The following is an 18,969-nucleotide window of genomic DNA, read 5'->3' on the forward strand; positions in this document are numbered from 1 at the left end:
CCATCATAATTCTGGGTATGAAATGTGGTATACAGGAGAAATGTTTTTCCTAGTTCTGCCTCTATCAACTTAGATAGCTTGAATAAATGACTTTATCTCAGCTATTTCCATCTATACTTTCATTCCATGTTAATTCTAAGAATGTAATAGGGATTATTTATTGAATTTTGAAGTATACCAATCTTTTTTTAAAAAATTCTCTACGTGAGGAAAAGGCTTATAATAATATAGACATTGAATTCAAATCTCCCTGCTTCTCAGTCACATCTATCCCCAAAAAGCTATTATGCAAATATATCCAGTGATGAGATACTAAGTCCACAAGGCAGTCTGTTTCATTTTTGTACAGTTTTAATTATTTGTCAGTTTGAGGGTCCAATAGACTAATCCTAACTCCTCTATAACAAATTTTGAAATGTTTGAAAATGAAAAATATTCCTCTTAAGTCCTCTTCTACCCGTTTTCACTCCCTATCATCAATACCTGTAGAGCATATTTTTGATTCTCCTTACCACCGTAAGAGCTGTCTAAATAGTTCCAGTTTATTAATGCCCTTATGTGTTGTAGTCCTCAAGGCTGAATACATTATACCATATACTATCTCACCAGGGCAAGATACAGTGGGATTTTCACCTCCCTATTTTGGATATTATACTTTCTTTTAAAGTAGCTTAAAGTCACAAGAGTTATTTTTGTTATTGTTTTTATTTTTGGATGCCATATCATAATGTTGACTCATAGTGGTCTTGTAGTCATACTTAGGCCATGAGTTTTGAGCTTGCATATGGCATTTTTGCATGAAAATTACAGTCTCTTTAAAGACCTTCCACATATTAAGATAAGTGTCATACTAAATTCTTCAGGAACTTAGATGATCAAATACCACTTCAGGAAAACATCACCATGGAGAAGAGATTTGTGGTGAATAATTGTCCAGCCATCACCCTCAATATCAGTGTTTATATTTTGAGATTCTCTTTGATCCCTGGGTTAGATTTTTTTCTGCTTAGTTTCACATAATGCTTACTCACAAAGTTAGTAGGAGGAAGAGCTAGCTGCCTTCACACTCAGAGGCATAAATGTCAGATTCTTGGCCTGTCCAACTTTTCAGCAATGCTAAAAAGCTGGCAGTTTCTTTAAGATCATTCTTGACATCATAGCTTGGAGAGAAATCTGGAAAACTCAGGACTGTATTCCTCCATGCTAGACTGATTCTTTCAAAATCATTTTTTCCCACGTTATACCCTTGTGTATGTATAATGAATGTATTATTTTAATATGAATTCTTAAAGGGATGCAATCAGTATTGTAAAACCAAGACATCCTGGCTCTGTCACTGACTTAATGTGGCAAATCATTTCTCATTTCTGAGCCACAATTTATTTCTCTGAAAACGAGAAAGTTTGGAGTAATGATTTTTAAGAGCTTTTTCTAGTTCTAACATCCTCCTTTCCTTCTTCCTTTTTTCCTTCCTTCCTGCTTTCCTTCCTTTGTCCTTCTTTTCTAAATCTCCCAATCTTACCCAGATCAGAGATACTGCAGGCACTCACAAGTTTGCTCCCCCTGCTAGATACCACTGATGATATTGGTGCCAGATTTAGTGTAAACACCAATTGACTTCAATACTACTGCAGCTCAGAACTCCTGAGTTCATGATCCATCAGCCTCAACCTTCCTGATAGCAGGAGTCACAGGCATGTTTCATCGTGGTTCTAATGTTCTTACAAATATCAATTGATATCTATATATATATGTTGATGTTGTCTCTGAGAGGTGGAGTGCGATCAGACCTGGAATTTCATTGGGAGTGAGTTCACTTTTATGAAATTCCCTCTACTGATTCAGTTTGTCAAATTATCTGCAACTTAGAGAGTAGTCTGGGGCACTGAAGAGGCTAAGTTACATAGCTAGGATGTGGAAGAGGCAGGATCTGAATCCAGGACTTCATGATTCCAAGGCTATCCTCCTATTCACTATGCCTTGCTGTCTTTCACATTTATCCATTTGATAAATTAAAAGAATGTGCATGTTATTTAAAATGACAAATACTTTGTTAATGACCATAAATATAGCACTTATGTGATTGGGATAGCACTACAATTAGACCTCAGTAGTTTCTGAGTTGGCAAAGGCTCTCTCTCTCTCTCTCTCTCTCTCTCTCTCTCCTTCTCTCTCTCTCTCTCTCTCTCTCTCTCTCCCCTTCTCTCTTTCTCTCTCTCCTTCTCTCTCTCTCTCTCTCTCTCTCTCTCTCTCTCTCTCTCTCTCTCTCTCTCTCTCTCTCTGTCAACTCTGTGGAAACACTGGAAGAAATTAGTCAGTGAGAGTTGAGCCTGGAGAGAGAGTGCAGAGCCAGAATTACTATGGATGTAAGGATCCAAGTTCACAAGAGGAATTCATAATGGGAGAAATTGAAAAGTACATCTCAGATCTGGCTCCAGTAGATATGAATAGAGCCAGCTGAAAGTTCAGAGTTTCCACTGGCTAGTATGGTAGAATAAAGGGATCAGGAAGTTAAAGATAATACTGCTTTGTACATTTATGTCATCTTTGACCCAGAGATCTCTGAGAAGTTGCCTCAGGTATCAGCACACCTTGCTGCATTCACAAATATTGTGTCTGGTAACTTTAAATTTGGCATCAGCAAGCTAAGGACTTGATAACCATTACGGATGGTTAAATTTATTTTATATTTATGCAACCAAAATACTTTAAATGCCACAAAAACAACTAAGCTCATGTGGTGCTTTGAATGTGAACTGTTAAAGTAGTACTGCTAGTTTTAGAAGATAGTCTCCCTTCGACATCTTTTCCTATATATAGTATTGGAGCTCCTAATTACTTCAACGGTAGCACCATATTCAGATGAATAACAAGAAGGCAAAAGCAATATCTTTCACGTGAGGAGCTTAGGATGTTTCATACATTTAATAAGCATTTTTTTGGTTGCCAGTTTTTAACATTTTCACTTTATAAATGGAATGCAGACTCAGAAATTAAACCCTATTCCCAGAGTAACACAATGAATCTTCCACTGTGCTAGGAATAGATTTCAGGGAACCTGGTTAGTCATCTTGTGTTCTCATTAGCACCCACTCAACTTAGTGTATGACTTCTTCACTAAGTCTGGAAAGAACCACTTTTAGTATATGCTATGTATATTAAGTATGGAGAAAGATACATCTAAATAATAAAAAAGCTTACATTTATAGTGTATTACAATCTATAATAATACTCAACCTTTATATAGCACTTTAAAGTTTACATGCTGCTTTTTATTTATAACGCTGAGGTTCCTCGCAACCATCAGCCACTGGAAAGTGATCTCAGATTTTAGAGATTTTGTGGGTCAGAATGCTTTCTAAACGATAGCCTACAAGCCCCCACTAATGTGCTTGCTTTTATTAGTCTGCCAGAAGTTACGCTTAGTTCAAAGCAAAGGCATTTAATGAAATCACACAGTAATAAAAGAACAACGGGACATTTTTCCTATAAATCTTGAGATCACTCTCCCAGAAACACAAATCAGTGAGAAGATTAGATCTGAATAGGGATCACATGTGGAGAATATTTATGTCCAGGCTTATGTTTATGTTCATGGAGGAGCACCTCATGCCTGAATGCTGCAAAACTTCCTCTGATTTCTGCTGATGCTTTGACTTTGTCCTCTGTTGGGTGTGCTACCAGGCATTGTTTTCCATCAGACATCATGTCATCTTTTCTTTGATGAGTGTCTCATCTCTGTTCCATTTTTTACCCTTTAAATTCTACCAATCTTGTCTTCTGTTATTTTCAAGATCACATCTCACTGTGTCTAACTTCCAGCTGGAATTTTGTAATTTATAAGAATATTTAGCATTTATGTAGCGTTTTAAGATTTGTAAAGTACTTTAAAATATCTCATTTTGTTTTCACAACAATCTTGGGAGGTGGGTACTCTTGCCCATTTTTTATAGGTGAGGAAACTCAGGCAGATAGTTTTAAGTGACTTGCCCAAGCTCACATTATTAGTTAAGTGTCTAAGGCTGCATTTGAATTTAGGGCTGACTCCAGGCTCAGAGTTCTATCTACTGTACCACCTGACTGCCTGAATTAATTAGCAATCCCCTTTTCTTCTGCATTGGACTACAGTTCTTTCACCCTCCCATTGGCCCTGAGCAATAGACTCCAGCTGAGGTGCTGTTTCCAGGGCCATCTATTACTCTGTTCTCATCTATACTAGTCAGCAGATTCTGTGTCTAGAAAGCCTCTTCTCTGAAGGGAGGGCTACATTGCCCTTCAAGTCAAATCAACAAGCTTAGGTGCTTCCTATGCCCTGGGCACCAGGCTGAGCTCTTGGGATGCAAAGGAAGGCAACGAACAATCCTTCCCTTGAAGAGCAAACATTCTTCTATGAGGAGAGTTTTCTGTGTGCAAACAATGATTTGCATACATGATATTTACAGGGTAAATTACAGCTAATCACAAGGAGAAGGCACTAAAATTCAAGAAGACTGGGAAAGGCTTTTTGTAGAACTCCTTCTACAAGACTTACACAGAAACTTCAAGGAAGGTAGAGAGTGTTCCAGGATTGGGGGGACAGCCATTGAAAAGGCTCAGAATGGGAGGGGAGAGGGTCTTGTGCATGGAACTGTTGCTTCATCTTTTCTCCTAGAAAGTGAAAAACCTATAACCAGGCCTGCTCTTTGAATTCTTATCTCCTGTTTTAATTACTCTCTCCTCTACTGACATCTCTGGGTCCTTCATTCCAACTGGCATCTACTTAGGGCCAAAAACCCATTTTAGCTCTTATCCTACTCCCCTGGATGAAAAAAAGTGTATTATTTTCTCAAACAGGAAAGAAGTAGATTGAAACTATGGTGACTAAAATAATTGTTTAAATCTTTCCCATCAACCATCTCTGTTCCATGTAAATGAAAAGGGCTATGCTGATGTGAAAAAGCTACAAAGGCTAGGGACCTTTGCATCACTTCTCTCTAGCAACAGGTCTTTCCCTGGTCCCTTTCGCATGAATATTTTTCTTAGCTGGACCTCACCACAACTATGTGAGATAGCTTGTATGAGTATTTTTATCCGTACTTTTCAGTGAGGAAACTGAACTTCAGAGAGGTCACCCCAACTTGTACAACTATTAAATTATAAAGTTGGGAGTCATCCATTTTTTCCAACTCCAAGTCAAGGATTCTATTCACTACATTATTTTGCCTTTTTATAAAGTGTTTTTTCATACATTCTACATTTGGTCCTCACAACTCATGTAGGTAGTACAAGGATTATAATCCCCATTTTAATTAGGACACTGAGGTTTCATAGAAGTTAAGGATTTACCTCAAATCATACAACTAATTTGTGGCAGAAATGAGTTTTATATCCAAATCTTCTGACTCCAAGGTTATGCTCTTTCCATTATGGGCCAAACAATTTGCCTCTCCTCTCACTATGAAGGTAACACCCCAAATTCCGAATGACTCAACTCTGCATTCTGAATCAAAATCAATTTTTTCTTGTTTCTAACTGGAAGTTTCTTTGATTGTTTGCTTCTAACACCCTTATAACCTTGACTTGCTCCTTTTACTCAAATCACACCACATTGGTCTCTGCTTCTGATTTCCTTTCTGAAGCTGCCATCAGTGTTCTTTAATAACAGCCTCAGTGGCCGATTATGTCAACTTTATCTGAAAACCTGTTTAGTTGAATAGTTAAGTTTTAGCTGAAAATTCATACCCTACCAGTTACTATTTTCAAACCCCCTCACTAACTGTAAAGTATCTAAGAGAAAAGGCAGAACTCTTTTAACTCAATAAAATGGTATATGAATACCAACTTTTTATGAAATCAATATACTTGAAAGACTATAGGCTTTGGAACCAGAGGATTGAGGTTCAAATCCCAGCTTTGCCAATTAGAACAATTGCTAAAGGGACTAGGGAAAGAAGGATCAGACTGATGTGTTGCTGGAGAGAAGTGATACAAAGCTTTCTGCTTGCTTGTATTTGCCATCTTGTATTAGCTTGCATTGCCAAAATTCCATGTTTCTTTGAAACATGGAAGTTTAGCTCTAGTTCCACCTCTCATGCAAACCTTTCCCAATTTTCCTCTACTGCTCCCCTCACACCTTAGTGTTCTCACCCTCTTCAAATTACTCTGTATTTACTTATCGCTGTTCATGTACCTTAATTATTTAAAAGGAACCTTCAGACCAATAAATCTCTGAGTTAGGTAATTCAAATATTATTATTTCTATTTTGTAAGTAGCCCATTGGTGCTTCTGCCTGTCTCAAGTCTCTCTGCACACTACTCCAACCTCCATTTAGCCACTAAAGTGATTTTCCTAAAGTGCAGGTTCAATAATGTTATTCTCTACCTCCCCTTCCCTACACACTCTATAAACCCCAGTGGCTCCCTATTGCCTCCCAGGATCAAACACAAAATGCCCTGCTTGCCATTCAAAGCCCTTTATAAACCAGCCCCTTTCCAGTCTTCTGGAAGAACACTGGTCTCCTGGCTATTCCATGAGCAAGACACTCCATCTCTCTGGCCTGGGTGTTTTCTCTGGTTATCCCCCATGCCTGGAATGTTCTCCTTCCTCAGCCCTGCCTACTGACTTCCCTGGCTTTCTTTATGTCCTAATTAAAATCCCAATCTTTTATAGAAACTCTTTCCCAACTCCTCTTCATTCTAGTGCCTTCACTGTTATTTATTTCCTATCTATCCTGTTCCTAGCTTCCTTTGTATATATTTGTTTGCATGTTGTCTCCCCCGTTAAGTTATGAGTTCCTTGAGGGAGGAAGCTGTCTTTTACCTCTTTTTATATCCTCAGCAATTAGCATAGTGACCGATAATAGATATTTCATTAATGTTGATTGATTGAATAAACAGAAAAGGCTCAGAAAAATAGAGGGACTGACTTAACCTATGAGACTTTGACTTAAGTTTTTGGCTTCAGTTATGGGATTTTTCTGCTATAATCTTTCCATGCTGCTTTCTAAAACAGTGTCCAACTATAGTATGCTAGCTTTCCCTAAGCAGTTTCCCTATATTAGGGCTTGTAGCTAGAAAAATATATTAAAGATATCCTAAATTGCAATGATAATGCTTACACTCTGATTTTGTTTTGTTCCAAATTTAGGAAAGGATAATATGCATTTTATACAGACTTGAAAAAAAAGATATATCCTTTGTCAGATCATGTTTCCTAATTTCTTATTTGAAAATATACGTATATATGTGTACATATGTATTACTGTAATTCTACTTAATCTGACAGCATCTGGTACCTTGTCTGAGTCTTTTACACCTTTTCTTAAAACTAGTCAGCTCAACATTTAGTCTTCCACTACATGTTAAAGAAGCCTCCTCCAATACAGAGATTACCATAGAGATATATTAAATGAAAATTTACAGATTGACAGTTGTAAACGTTTTTTTAAAAAATCTGATTTCACCTTTTTATTCTAAAATGGTTTTAAAGAGTGAAAAAGAAGAATCTTTGAGAAATGAAATAAATTGCATTATTATTTGTTGTTACTCATTGTGTAAACATTGTGTATACTTTTTCCTTGTTCTGCATTTTGTACTTGTGTTCTCCACTTTCCTTTGTATCTATTCAAATAAGTCTTCCTGTTTCTTTATTTTTTTATATTCATTATTTCTTACAGTGTAGCAATATTTTATTGCATTCATCTGATGTTCAACAATTGCATCAAGCATTTATTAAGCACCTACTATGTCCTAATCACTAGGATGTAATGACAAAATCAAAACATTCCCTGCCATCCAGAGAATGCAATTCTATTGGATATAATTCCCCCTCCCGAACCAGGTACCTTCAGAGTAATTGCTGAAGTTCACATTTAGATTTTGCCTACATCGTGAAAGCTGAACAAAACTAGCCAAAATATAAAGAAATAACAAAGAAATGGGAATGTTTTAAAATTTTCATGTAAATAGGAATAATTAAACAGAATGATGAAAAGCAGCCCAGTCTTCCTAACTAATGGGTTTTTCTTTTTCACTTTACTTGGGTACTGGTACAAAGCATACAACAAAACTTCAAGAGAAGGCCAGGATAATAAAACCCCTCTTTTTTTCAGTGCCCACTTTGGAATCTTTATTTCACTTGCATGCAATAAATTAAGCATTTGTTTCTATGAGTAGAAGTCTAAGTTAAACAGAAGCTGAACTGAACTGGTAATTACTATGCAACACGCATAGACAGACATTTCCATATAAAAGCAACAGAGTTGTTTTCCATCTATTGGTTTGTACATTAATAGTAAATCTGACAGTCCTTTGGTACCTAAATGATTGGGAAGAAATGTCCTATTCTTAGTTGTGATAGTTACAGCCTGTGGCATGTTTAAGTAAGCATTTCAAAGTGAGTAGAAAATATCTTAAGTCAAAGCCTTAGTAGAGCTCTTTATGTCAAGATGCTGCTCATTTCAATAGAAGAGAAAAGTCCATTCCTGTGGGGATTTCATCAGGTGGAAGGGGGAGTACAGGGCTAGGAGTGAAAAGGCCTGTATTCCTATCTTAGATATGCCACTAACTATGTGGCCTGGGGACAATTCCTCTAATCTAAGTCTCAGTTTTCTAATTTACAATGTCAAGAGTCTGCTGTCCTCTTATGTTCCACACCAAGGAGACTCTGGATCTCGCATCATCACACCTGGTTTCTCTGGAACTGCCATTTATAATACTTACCTAAAGTTGTATTTGTTTTTTTGATGGAACCAATAAATAGTGTTAGGCAGAGCAATGCCATTCAAACAAAAAAGCATTTATAAAGTATTTCTTATGTGCTAGGTGCTGAGGATTTTTTTGGTGATGGTGGTGGGGAAGAGATTGGGGTGTCTTGACAGTAATTTTGTTGGTATTGTCAATGAAGAAACTTCCTTTGCTAGTACAGATCAGTCAGTTTATGTGCTACTATGCTAAGCACTGGAAATACAAAGAAGATGAAACTAAATTTCCATGGAGGGCCCTCCACTACCCCCCAACACACACAACCTTGTAATCTCTAGTTAAATATAAGATATGTACAGAGTAGATGGAAAGCAATCTGAAAAGGGAAGGCATTAACTAGCAGGTAGGGGAGGAGACAGGAGGGTAAAGACCTTCAGAAGGTGGGTTTTGAGCAGAATCTGAACTGAGAGGTACCAGAAACTTTTCACTATCTTAGCATCTTACAAAATTTCTTGGGGCACTGAAGATTGTACAGTTTATTATGCTATATGTGTCAGAGGCAGCTTGGAGCTTAGGTCTTCCTGACTCTGGAGAGGTTCTCTGTCTACTCTCTGTGTGCTTTCTCTGAGGGGTCAGAGATACAAAAATAAAATGAAAAAGTGTTAGTTAGTAGGATTGCACCGTATTTAAATACTGTGTTTAATGCTACTTAAGAAGATTTTTTTTTTATTGAAACCAAATTATAACTCAGTTGTATGTGTTTCATTCTTTCCCTTTCTTTATATGCCTCCTGATCCTACTCTTTTTTTCTTTCCAAAACTCTGCTTTTTCAAAACAACCCTTCAAACAGGAATTTTTTTTCTACTAATTTGTTTCCATTTTTATTTTGACTTGGATTTATATTTTGATGCACAATCTTTACATATTTTTATTTGTTACAGACAAACTTTACATGGGGCCAGGACAACTGTACCATGATTTACAGAATTTGTTGCATGACTTGAATGTAGTTGGTCAAATCAGTCAATTGATAGGAAACCTTAAAGGAAATTATCAGGTAACCTCCCGACTGCATTCACTTTCAATGCTGGTTTCATTTCCAAAGCTCTAATAATGCCTTGTGAGGTCCCAAATAGAACATTCCATTTTCCTTTTCTTTTTAAATTTTTCTTCCTGGAGAGGTCAGCATTAATTTCAGCCCTAGTGGCTGATTTGATTATTAGTGTTCATCTTTGAAAAACAACATGAAAACTATCCCCTGCCTCTTATTTTCATAAAAACTTTTGGCTACCCGCTTAGTTTTCCTTAAGTTAGGTCTTACTGCTAGTTGGACAATGCCAAAATGCATCTTGAACCACACAATTTTTTTTTTGTCACCAGACATAATACTTAATCAGCATTCTGAATTTTTCTTGCTACAGCCTTGCTTTGAATACTACTGTTATTTCCTTATTACTTTATATAATGTTTATGTTTCTTTTTTTTTTGTAGAACTTAAATCAGTCAGTGGCACATGATTGGACCTCAGGTCTACAAAAGCTTATCATGAAAAAAGAAGATGAAATCCGAGCAGCTGACTGCTGTCGAGTTCAGTTGCAGCTCCCAGGGAAACAAGACAAGTTAGTAGAACTTTTAAAATGAGACTTTCTTTAGTATAAGCAACTTGGGAATTGGGGGAAGGATGACTATTTGTGATAGAACTGTCTTTATCCTTTAGTCCCAATAATTGGAATAGACAGACAAAAAGTTTAATTAAATTACAGGTGAATGAGCTTACTATTTTAAGAAAAGTGATTACTGTTTTATTATTCTTTCTGGCAGGTCTGGCCGGCCTACTTTCTTTACAGCTGTGTTTAATACATTTACCCCTGCCATCAAACAATCTTGGATCAACAACTTACAGATGGCTAAGCTTGCCCTGGGTAAGATTTAGTTACTTAAAGCTAAATGAGGTATTCTTACACTTTCCCTGGGTAGTTTTTGAGATTATAATAAAATATGTTTATAAAAGGATAATATGAATAGAAAGACTTCCCATAGTGGCTAGAAAACAAATAAAATGACCTCTTTATTATCAAACTTAACATGGACTATACCAGTGTCTTTAAAGAATAAAACAAAATAATCATACTAAAGAAATGAACAAAGATGGATGATTTTTCTTTGTTTAATTTTATTTTGGTATAGAACTAACTTTATCTTACTTATTAGCTTTATCTAGCTCAGTCTTTTCATTAACTTAAGAAAATCCTTTTTCTCCCAATGCTCCTCCATCTCCAGACTCTATGACTTTAATGCATCCCAAATAACTACCTGTCACATTGGACAAGTTTCTTAACCTCGGAGTCTCGGTTTTGTCATGCCTAAGAGAGAAAAATCTCTTTAATGATCTTTAAGTTTACTTCAACTCTTTAAACTATTATTTTATGATTGAATAACTGGATTTGTTCCAATTTTGTCATCTTCTAATTTCCTTTTCATCTATTCCTCAATTTTTATTATGCCCCTAAATTTCTTATATGAAAGCATTATGCATTTATATGCATTATACATATGTGTAAGTTACTGGGAAAAATTTTAGGTGATGTGTATGTGTGTGTGTATTTTACAACTCACGATTAAGTTTTTGTCTAAGTCAAGTGGAAATTTCCTAAAGAAGAAGAAAATCAGCTGTCCAAAGTAGTAGCTCATTAACCTGGTTAGCTGTGTTTCATGGGTGAAGAAGGGTTTTTGTTTTGAAAAGGAAAGGCCCCCTGAATTTGACCGGCTCATTTAAAGAGGAATCACTGACATAGTGAATGGTGTTTAGTGAAATATCAACTTTGGCTGCAAAGGAACTTTGTAAGCAAGTGGAAATATGATCTCTGAAGAAAAAGAGTTTAGGCTGAACCTTTTTCAAGACATCGAAGCACCAAATTGAAAATGAATTGCTTTCTTGTATTTGGATTAAAGGATTTTTTTCATTACTAAGATAGTAGTTTCCTTTTTTTGCCATTAAATACTTTCAGTTCTTGTTGCATTTTTCACCCAAGAACATTGTGCCAGTGTGGTTAATTTATTCTCATTGCAGCCCTTGCGTGTGAACTCAGACATCATTGGAATTGCTTTAATAAAACCCACAGGGATTAAAACAGCTGGCTTTCACAGTCTTTAATGTGTTCTCATCTCATTCAGGAAGTGCCACCAGAAGTGTGGTATTAATGGAAGTAAGGAGCACCTCAGAGTTGGTTGAAACCACCCTGTAGTTTTTAGAAAGAGAAAACAATGAAATTATTTTTAAATCATAATAAGAAAAGATATTTAGGAACAGAAAGAACATTTGATTTGGACTTAGACCACCTGCATTCAAATCCTATTTCTGATCCTTCTTTGGATGACCTTGAGAGTATTACCTACCTACCTTGGACTTCAGTTTCCTTATATCTAAAATGACTGCATGTGTTCTATGTTCTTTCTGGCTTTATTCCCCCAAACAAAACCTCATTTTGCCCCTTCCCCCCCAAAACTGGAAAGAGGTTAGCTGTTTAAGTTTCTCACAGTTCTGTTCTGTTTGTAGAGTTGAGGTGACCCTAGTTTCTAGGTGATGTCATTTCATTGGTGAACAGTCTGGATGAGCCTAGGGGCAAGGATCTTGTGCAGACTCAAAAGCTATTGTCCTAGGGGACTCGTAGCTAAGTTCAGAGGTTTCCCACCACATTGACTGCGGGCTGATGAACTTTTCAATCACAACTCCCCAAACCATCCAAGTTCATCTGTAATCATGTTCATCTGCAGATGGAGAGTGCACAAAGGTAAAGTAATAGATTTTTGAAGTATTCAAGTACTCACACTTAATTAAGCAAGACAAAGCATTGCAAAGTTCTATTGATGTGACCTATGGGTGCAGCTTTTTATCTGTTAAAAGCTTCTTGTTCATATATTTTCTCTTTGAATATGATTATAGAGGAGGAGAACCATCTGGGCTGGTTCTGTGTGGAAGATGACGGGAATCAAATCAAAAAAGAGAAACACCCCCTTCTTGTTAAACACATGCCAGTGATGGTGGCCAAACAGCAAGAATTTAAGGTACAGTACGGTGAACTCTAAAATGATGAATTTACCATTGTTAATATTTATATGGTGTTTGCAATTACTCCAGTTTAGACAGCACAGTGAATGATTTCCAGGGGTAGGAATACACCTCCTTTTATTAACAGCTAATGGGGTTTCTTTTTTTAAAGATATTTTCTATAGCAAGAGTTTGCCAACTTTGGTCAAGCCAAACTGGTCCTTTTCCTCCCAAACGACACCCCATTTTCCCTGGAACATTCTTCCTGCTTCCTTCTGTTCTCAGTTTCTAAGCACAGTTCAAATACCACTTCTTTAAGGAGACCTATCCTAACCCCCCATATTGCTTGTGACTTCTTATATATTGTATGTATACCTAGATGTACATATCTCCCCCCTACAATGTAGAATCCTTGAGGGACTGCTTTTCATTTTTGTTTTCCCAGTTCTGAGTGTCTGGCACAGAGTAGACCCTTAATAGATGTTTCTTGATTGGTTGACTTTTGTCAGCTGACTGCCACCTGTGTTAGAAGCCAAGCAACAACTTGTCTAAGTGCTTTTGCCTTTGAAACTGTTTTGCGTGGTATGATCCCTTCAGAGTATTCAGTATTAAAACAGCTCTGTTGCATTCAAGCCATTATTATTTGAATGAGGGAAACACGTTTCACATTTGTCTGTTCTATTTGCTTCTGCTTGGCAAGTTATCACGAACCATAATTAGTCATAATTAGAAACCTTTTTTTTTATTCCTTCAGTGAAGAGCTGGGCGTACTTTGGGGTAAATGAAATCTCTGTCTTGAAGACTTTTTACTAATGTCCCCATGTAATCAATATGAACAGAGATTAATTGGCTGTAATTTGTTTGATGACTGATTTTCTTGCTCTGTCAAATACCAGTGATGTTCCTTGTTTTCAATACTAATTTCCCACTCCTTATAACTCTGAGATTTCTCAAAACTTGTTCCATGCACTGAAAGGTCCAAGGTAGGAAGAGTTTAAATGAACATTGCAAGGGAGGAGAAGTCCTTCTATACTCACAGAGTGTCTCTATTGGCCTTGGAAGGTCCTGGTGCCATGGCAGTGACTAGTTTAGTTTGATGTCTTTCCTTTTTGCTGGGGAAAAGTACTTTGACCTGTTGAACAAATGACTCCAAATTATGCCATTACTAAGTGCTTTAAGGAAAAACAAGATCAGTTATTTAACTATGTCTGATGAGTGAAGTATTGAGGAGAGCACAACTAAATTCTACTTCTAAGGAAGTCTATTTTGGAAATTTTTAGTGAGTTGTCACTAATATTGTATAATATATGAACAGAAAGTCATGTGGAGGTATAAGGAAGGAATAACTTCCAGTTATATCCAAGAAAGGAAGTAATACACTATTGCTATTTTATCTGAGGATGGCTCATTTTATTCCATTTCAGATTGAATGTGCTGCTTATAATCCAGAACCTTACATTGGTAATGAAACTGAGCCAAATTCATTTTCCATGCAGCATGGATTCTTATGGGTAAGCTTTATTAAAAAACAATTCATTGATGCTTTTTACATCACATCCCATTCTGAAAATATCCCTTCTTTTCACACCAACCCTTTCACCAAGGCCTCTAAAATGTCCTTTGAAAAGAAAAAAGGAAAACAGAGAGAATTCTGGGAAGATGGTGGAGTAGGTCAGAAAATTCCAAGCTTTCCAGATTTCTTTCCACAAATGAGATAAAATAATACCTCCGGGCAAATATAGATTGGTAAAAATAAAGAAGAGTTAGGGCAGAACTGTGGTCCTCCTGGGACAGTCAGAGAAGATCTGAAGAAAAATCCCAGGATGAGGTTTGGTCCCTTGTGAAGAGTAAACACCTCCAGGTTATGTCCATTTAAACAATAAGCAACAAGCTGTGGAGTTAGCTGGGTTGGGAGGCTGCCTTGGCCCCAGTCACTGGGGAAGAGAAGGAATCAGCACAGCCCAGAAAGTGTACACAGAGTCCAGAAGCTGTGGGCACTTCCAGGAGGCTGGAGGTCTTGGTTCCAGCACCAGGCCAGAGGGGAGAACTATTTACCTTTTATGTGTGTAAAAGGTAAAGCATATGTCTAAGATTATTATTAGTAATTGGGTAGTTCGTAAGAAACACTGGGGTAGATCCGAATATAATAGAATTTTAAAAAGTAAAACTGTTTAGAAACAGCTAACAGGAGCAATTGTCTTATACAAATGAGGTGTGAGAGGAAGAAGCAACAGAGGAATTAGATGGGGCAATTGGGCTTTTGTTCTGAAAACCTACTTTCGTAGGGATTGGGTTCAAGAGGGAACAATACTTTTTATTTAGAAGAGTATGAAAGTGTTCTAAATTCAGAAAGAAACAAAATACTAAGGTGAGAGGAAAGGGGGAAAGGATAAGGGAGGGATCTTTAGTGTGGAGGGTGAGGGAATAAGTTCAAGTGGGATAGAGAAGGGTATTTAGATCAAGAGAATGGAAAGATGGGGAAGGATCCTTGAAGGGGGGTAGGTTAAGTAGTAGGAAGGCACTGTAGTGGGTAGAAGTAAGTAGAGGAGTCAGGAGGGATAGGAAATGAGAGATAGAAACAAACACAAAATAAAGATCAGGAGTAGAATTTGTTAGGGAAAAAGGAACGGGTGATAATCATGATTTTGGACAAAGTTAAAGCTGAAATAGATTTAATCAAAAGAGAAAAATAGGGAAACTGTACTATGTGTCAGCCATATTTATCAACATTGTTTTGGGCTATCTAAAACAACTAGACAGTATAAGGTGGGGATATTGCTGCGGTGTAGGAAAGACTAGTTGGTGCATTTGGGAAATTATGGAAAGATTTGGACTTATGAAAGAGGAGGGTATCTACCCTCAGCGAAACATATGCTAAATATAGTATGGTCTTAAATAGATGGATATGACTCAATACGTAAGTGTATGTATGTGTAAGTACATGTATGTACATAGATATGTATATCTTTGTGTGTATATATATGTGTATATATGTGTACTGTGTGTATATATACATACCTATATATGTATACATATCTATCTATCATCTATCTATCTATCTATCTATCTATCTATCTATCTATCTATCTGTCTGTCTGTCTGCCTATCTATCTATTTATCTATCATCTATCTATCTCCATGCTTAATTGCAGCCTTGGTGGTTGCAGAGGGAGGAAGGGAGGAAAAAGGACAAAGTAAAAAATGCACGGCAGAGAACAAAAGGAAAATTAATAGGAAGCAAAGAAAAAATGGACAGTTCTCAACACAATGCACAATATTTATTATATAAACTTTCTTGGGATTTTTTTTTTTTTCAGAAGTTCTTGTGTTATTACAAAAATCTAAGTCTACCAGAAAAAACTCTCACACACTGTGGTTGTTGCTGTGCATAAAGTTCTCCTGGTTCTGCTCCTTTCACTCAGCATCAGGTCATATAAGTCCTTCCAGGCCTCTCTGAAGTCTTCTTGTTCATCATTTCTTATGGCACAATAGTACTCCATTACATTCATATACCATAATTTATTCAGCCATTCCCCAATTGATGGACATCTCCTTGACTTCCAGTTTTTGGCAACTACATAGAGTGCTGCTATAAATATTTTTGTACATGTGGGACCCTTTCCCATTTTTATGGTCTCTTGGGGATATAGTCCTAGTAGCGATATTGCTGGGTCAAAGGGTATGCACATTTTTGTAGCCCTTTGGGCATAGTTCCAAATTGCTCTCCAGAATGGTTGGATGCGCTCACAGCTCCACCAACAATGAATTAGTGTTCCAACTCTCCCACATCCTCTCCAGCATTTATCATTTTCTTGTTCTGTCATGTTTGCCAATCTTATAGGTGTGATGTGGTACCTCAGAGTTGTTTTGATTTGCATCTCTCTAACCAATAGTGATTTAGAGCATTTTTTCATATGATTATAGATAGCTTTAATTTCTTCCTCTGAAAATTGCCTGTTCATATCCTTTGACCATTTATCAATTGGGGAATGACTTGTATGATTATACATTTGGGTCAGTTCTCTATATATTCTAGAAATGAGGCCTTTATCCCCGAGCTTAGCTGTAAAAATTTTTTCCCAATTTACTACATCCCTCCGGATTTTGGTTGCATTGGGTTTGGTTGTGCAAAAACTTCTCAGTTTAATGTACTCAAAGTTATCCATTTTGCATTTCATAATGCATTCTATCTCTCCTTTAGTAAAGAATTCTTCCCTTCTCCATAGATCTGATAAATACACTATTCCTTGCTTCTCCAGTTTATTCATGGTATCAATCTTTATACCTAAATCATGTACCCATTTGGACTTTATTCTTGTGTACGGTGTCAGGTATGGGTCTATGCCTAATTTCCGCCACACTGTTATCCAGTTTTCCCAGCAATTTTTGTCAAACAATGAGTTCTTATCCCAGAAGCTGGGGTCCTTGGGTTTATCAAACAGAAGGTTGCTATATTCCTTGCCTACTGCATCTTGAGTGCCAAGTCTATTCCACTTGTCTACCTCTCTGTTTCTTAGCCAATACCAAGTGGTTTTGATAATTGCTGCTTTATAGTACAGTTTAAGGTCTGGTAGCGCTAGGCCACCTTCCCAGGCATTTCTTTTCATTAATCCCTTTGATATTCTGGACCTTTTGTTTTTCCAAATGAATTTTGATATTATTTTATCCAGCTCTAGAAAGTAATTGTCTGATAGTTTAATTGGTATGGCACTAAATAAGTATATTAATTTGGGTAGAATTGTCATTTTTATTATATTAGCACGGCCTACCCATGAGCAACTAATGTTTTTCCACTTACTTAAATCTGACTTTATTTGTGCAAAAAGTGTCTTGTAATTGTGTTCATATAATCCCTGGGTTTGTTTTGGCAGGTAGACTCCTAAGTATTTTATACTGTCTACCCTAACTTTAAATGGGATTTCTCTTTCTATCTCTTGCTGTTGAACTTTGTTGCTAATATATAGGAATGCAGAGGATTTGTGTGATTATATAAACTTTCTTGAAATGGAAATTCATTGCTGTATATTTTGAATCCTCTGCTGTGTACATGGCAATATTGTTTTTAATTTAATATTATTTTAGTTTTAGTATTTGTGTGTTTTTTTTATTTTTTAAGGTCAAAATAAAAAAAAATTAGAAATTAAAAAAAAGAAAAACAATTAAGCAAAAACCAAAACAAATAAACTGATTCAGTAACAACCGCACCCCTCCCCCCTTTTCACAATGCATGCAACATTCTTTCCAAGGAGTCAATGGTTTCATTACTTTTTTCTGGGACTATCATTGGTTTTTTAATTATTCAGAGTTTTGATTACTTTAAGTGATTTTTTTTCTTTTGCCATTATATTCATTGTATTCTTCTCTTCCCATGTTTTTTACTTTGCAATTCACAGATCATTAGGGTTTTTTTTCAGCATTCCCAAATGATGGGCACTCATTTTATTTCCAGATCTTTAATGGCACAAAAGTGATTTCTTCAATATCTTTGATTATATTGTATTTTTTTCCCTTTGAGTTCCTTGATAGAGATACCCAGAAGTATGATTATGGGGTCAAAGGCTATGAACAGTTTAGGAATTTTGTTTTTAGTTTTTGAATTTGCTTTTTGAAAATACTTTTTAAATTATCTTTTGTTTTTAAATCACTTTAATTGCCCAATACTCTCCTTTATCAAATAATTTTTTAAAAAGAAGGGGCTGGGGGAAGCAACACTAAAGAACACAGCAACTAAGTCAAGCAGTACAGACAATATTCCACATGCAGAGTTCCCACATCTCCAAACAGTTCAGTTGTGTGACTGCATTCCAGGTTTTCTTGGCAGAAATACTGGAGTGGTTTGCCATTTCCTTCTCCAGCTCATTTTACAGATGAGGAAACTGAGGCAAACAGGATTAATCGACTTGCAATGGGTCACACAGCTAGTATCTGAGACTGGATTTGAACTCGGGTCGTCTTGACTCAAGGCCTAGAACTCTATCCTGTGCACCACCTAGCTGCCCCTCAAAGAGGGAAATACGTTATCCTATCTCTTCCTCTGGTCCAGACTTCTGGACCAATAAGTATACGGTTTTCAGTTTTATTTTTTTTGGTTCTTGCTCGTTTCATTTACTTACCTATAGCAATTGTTTTCTTAATTCTGCTTATTTCATTTTGAATCACTTCATATGTATTAGGAAGCTTTATTTCGAAAACTAAGGCATTTATGGAAAACTCTTTTCCTGTAGAATTACATGGGATAA

At 36.5% G+C, this 18,969-nt stretch overlaps 1 protein-coding gene across 6 annotated transcripts in view; it reads left to right on the top strand.

Annotated features, from left to right (window-relative positions):
* Positions 1-18,969, top strand: part of ARHGEF10 (Rho guanine nucleotide exchange factor 10) — a 222,008-nt gene that overhangs the window by 148,397 nt on the left and 54,642 nt on the right. For all 6 annotated transcript variants that reach the window (XM_072634362.1, XM_072634365.1, XM_072634367.1 and 3 more), the window contains 5 exons: positions 9,624-9,739; positions 10,174-10,301; positions 10,504-10,604; positions 12,626-12,747; positions 14,155-14,241. In XM_072634362.1, coding sequence (XP_072490463.1) covers positions 9,624-9,739; positions 10,174-10,301; positions 10,504-10,604; positions 12,626-12,747; positions 14,155-14,241 — 554 coding nt within the window. The remainder of the gene's footprint in view (positions 1-9,623; positions 9,740-10,173; positions 10,302-10,503; positions 10,605-12,625; positions 12,748-14,154; positions 14,242-18,969) is intronic.

This window comes from Notamacropus eugenii, chromosome 1 (genome assembly GCF_028372415.1).
Source record: "Notamacropus eugenii isolate mMacEug1 chromosome 1, mMacEug1.pri_v2, whole genome shotgun sequence".
In the NCBI taxonomy this organism is placed as follows: Eukaryota; Metazoa; Chordata; class Mammalia; order Diprotodontia; family Macropodidae; genus Notamacropus; species Notamacropus eugenii.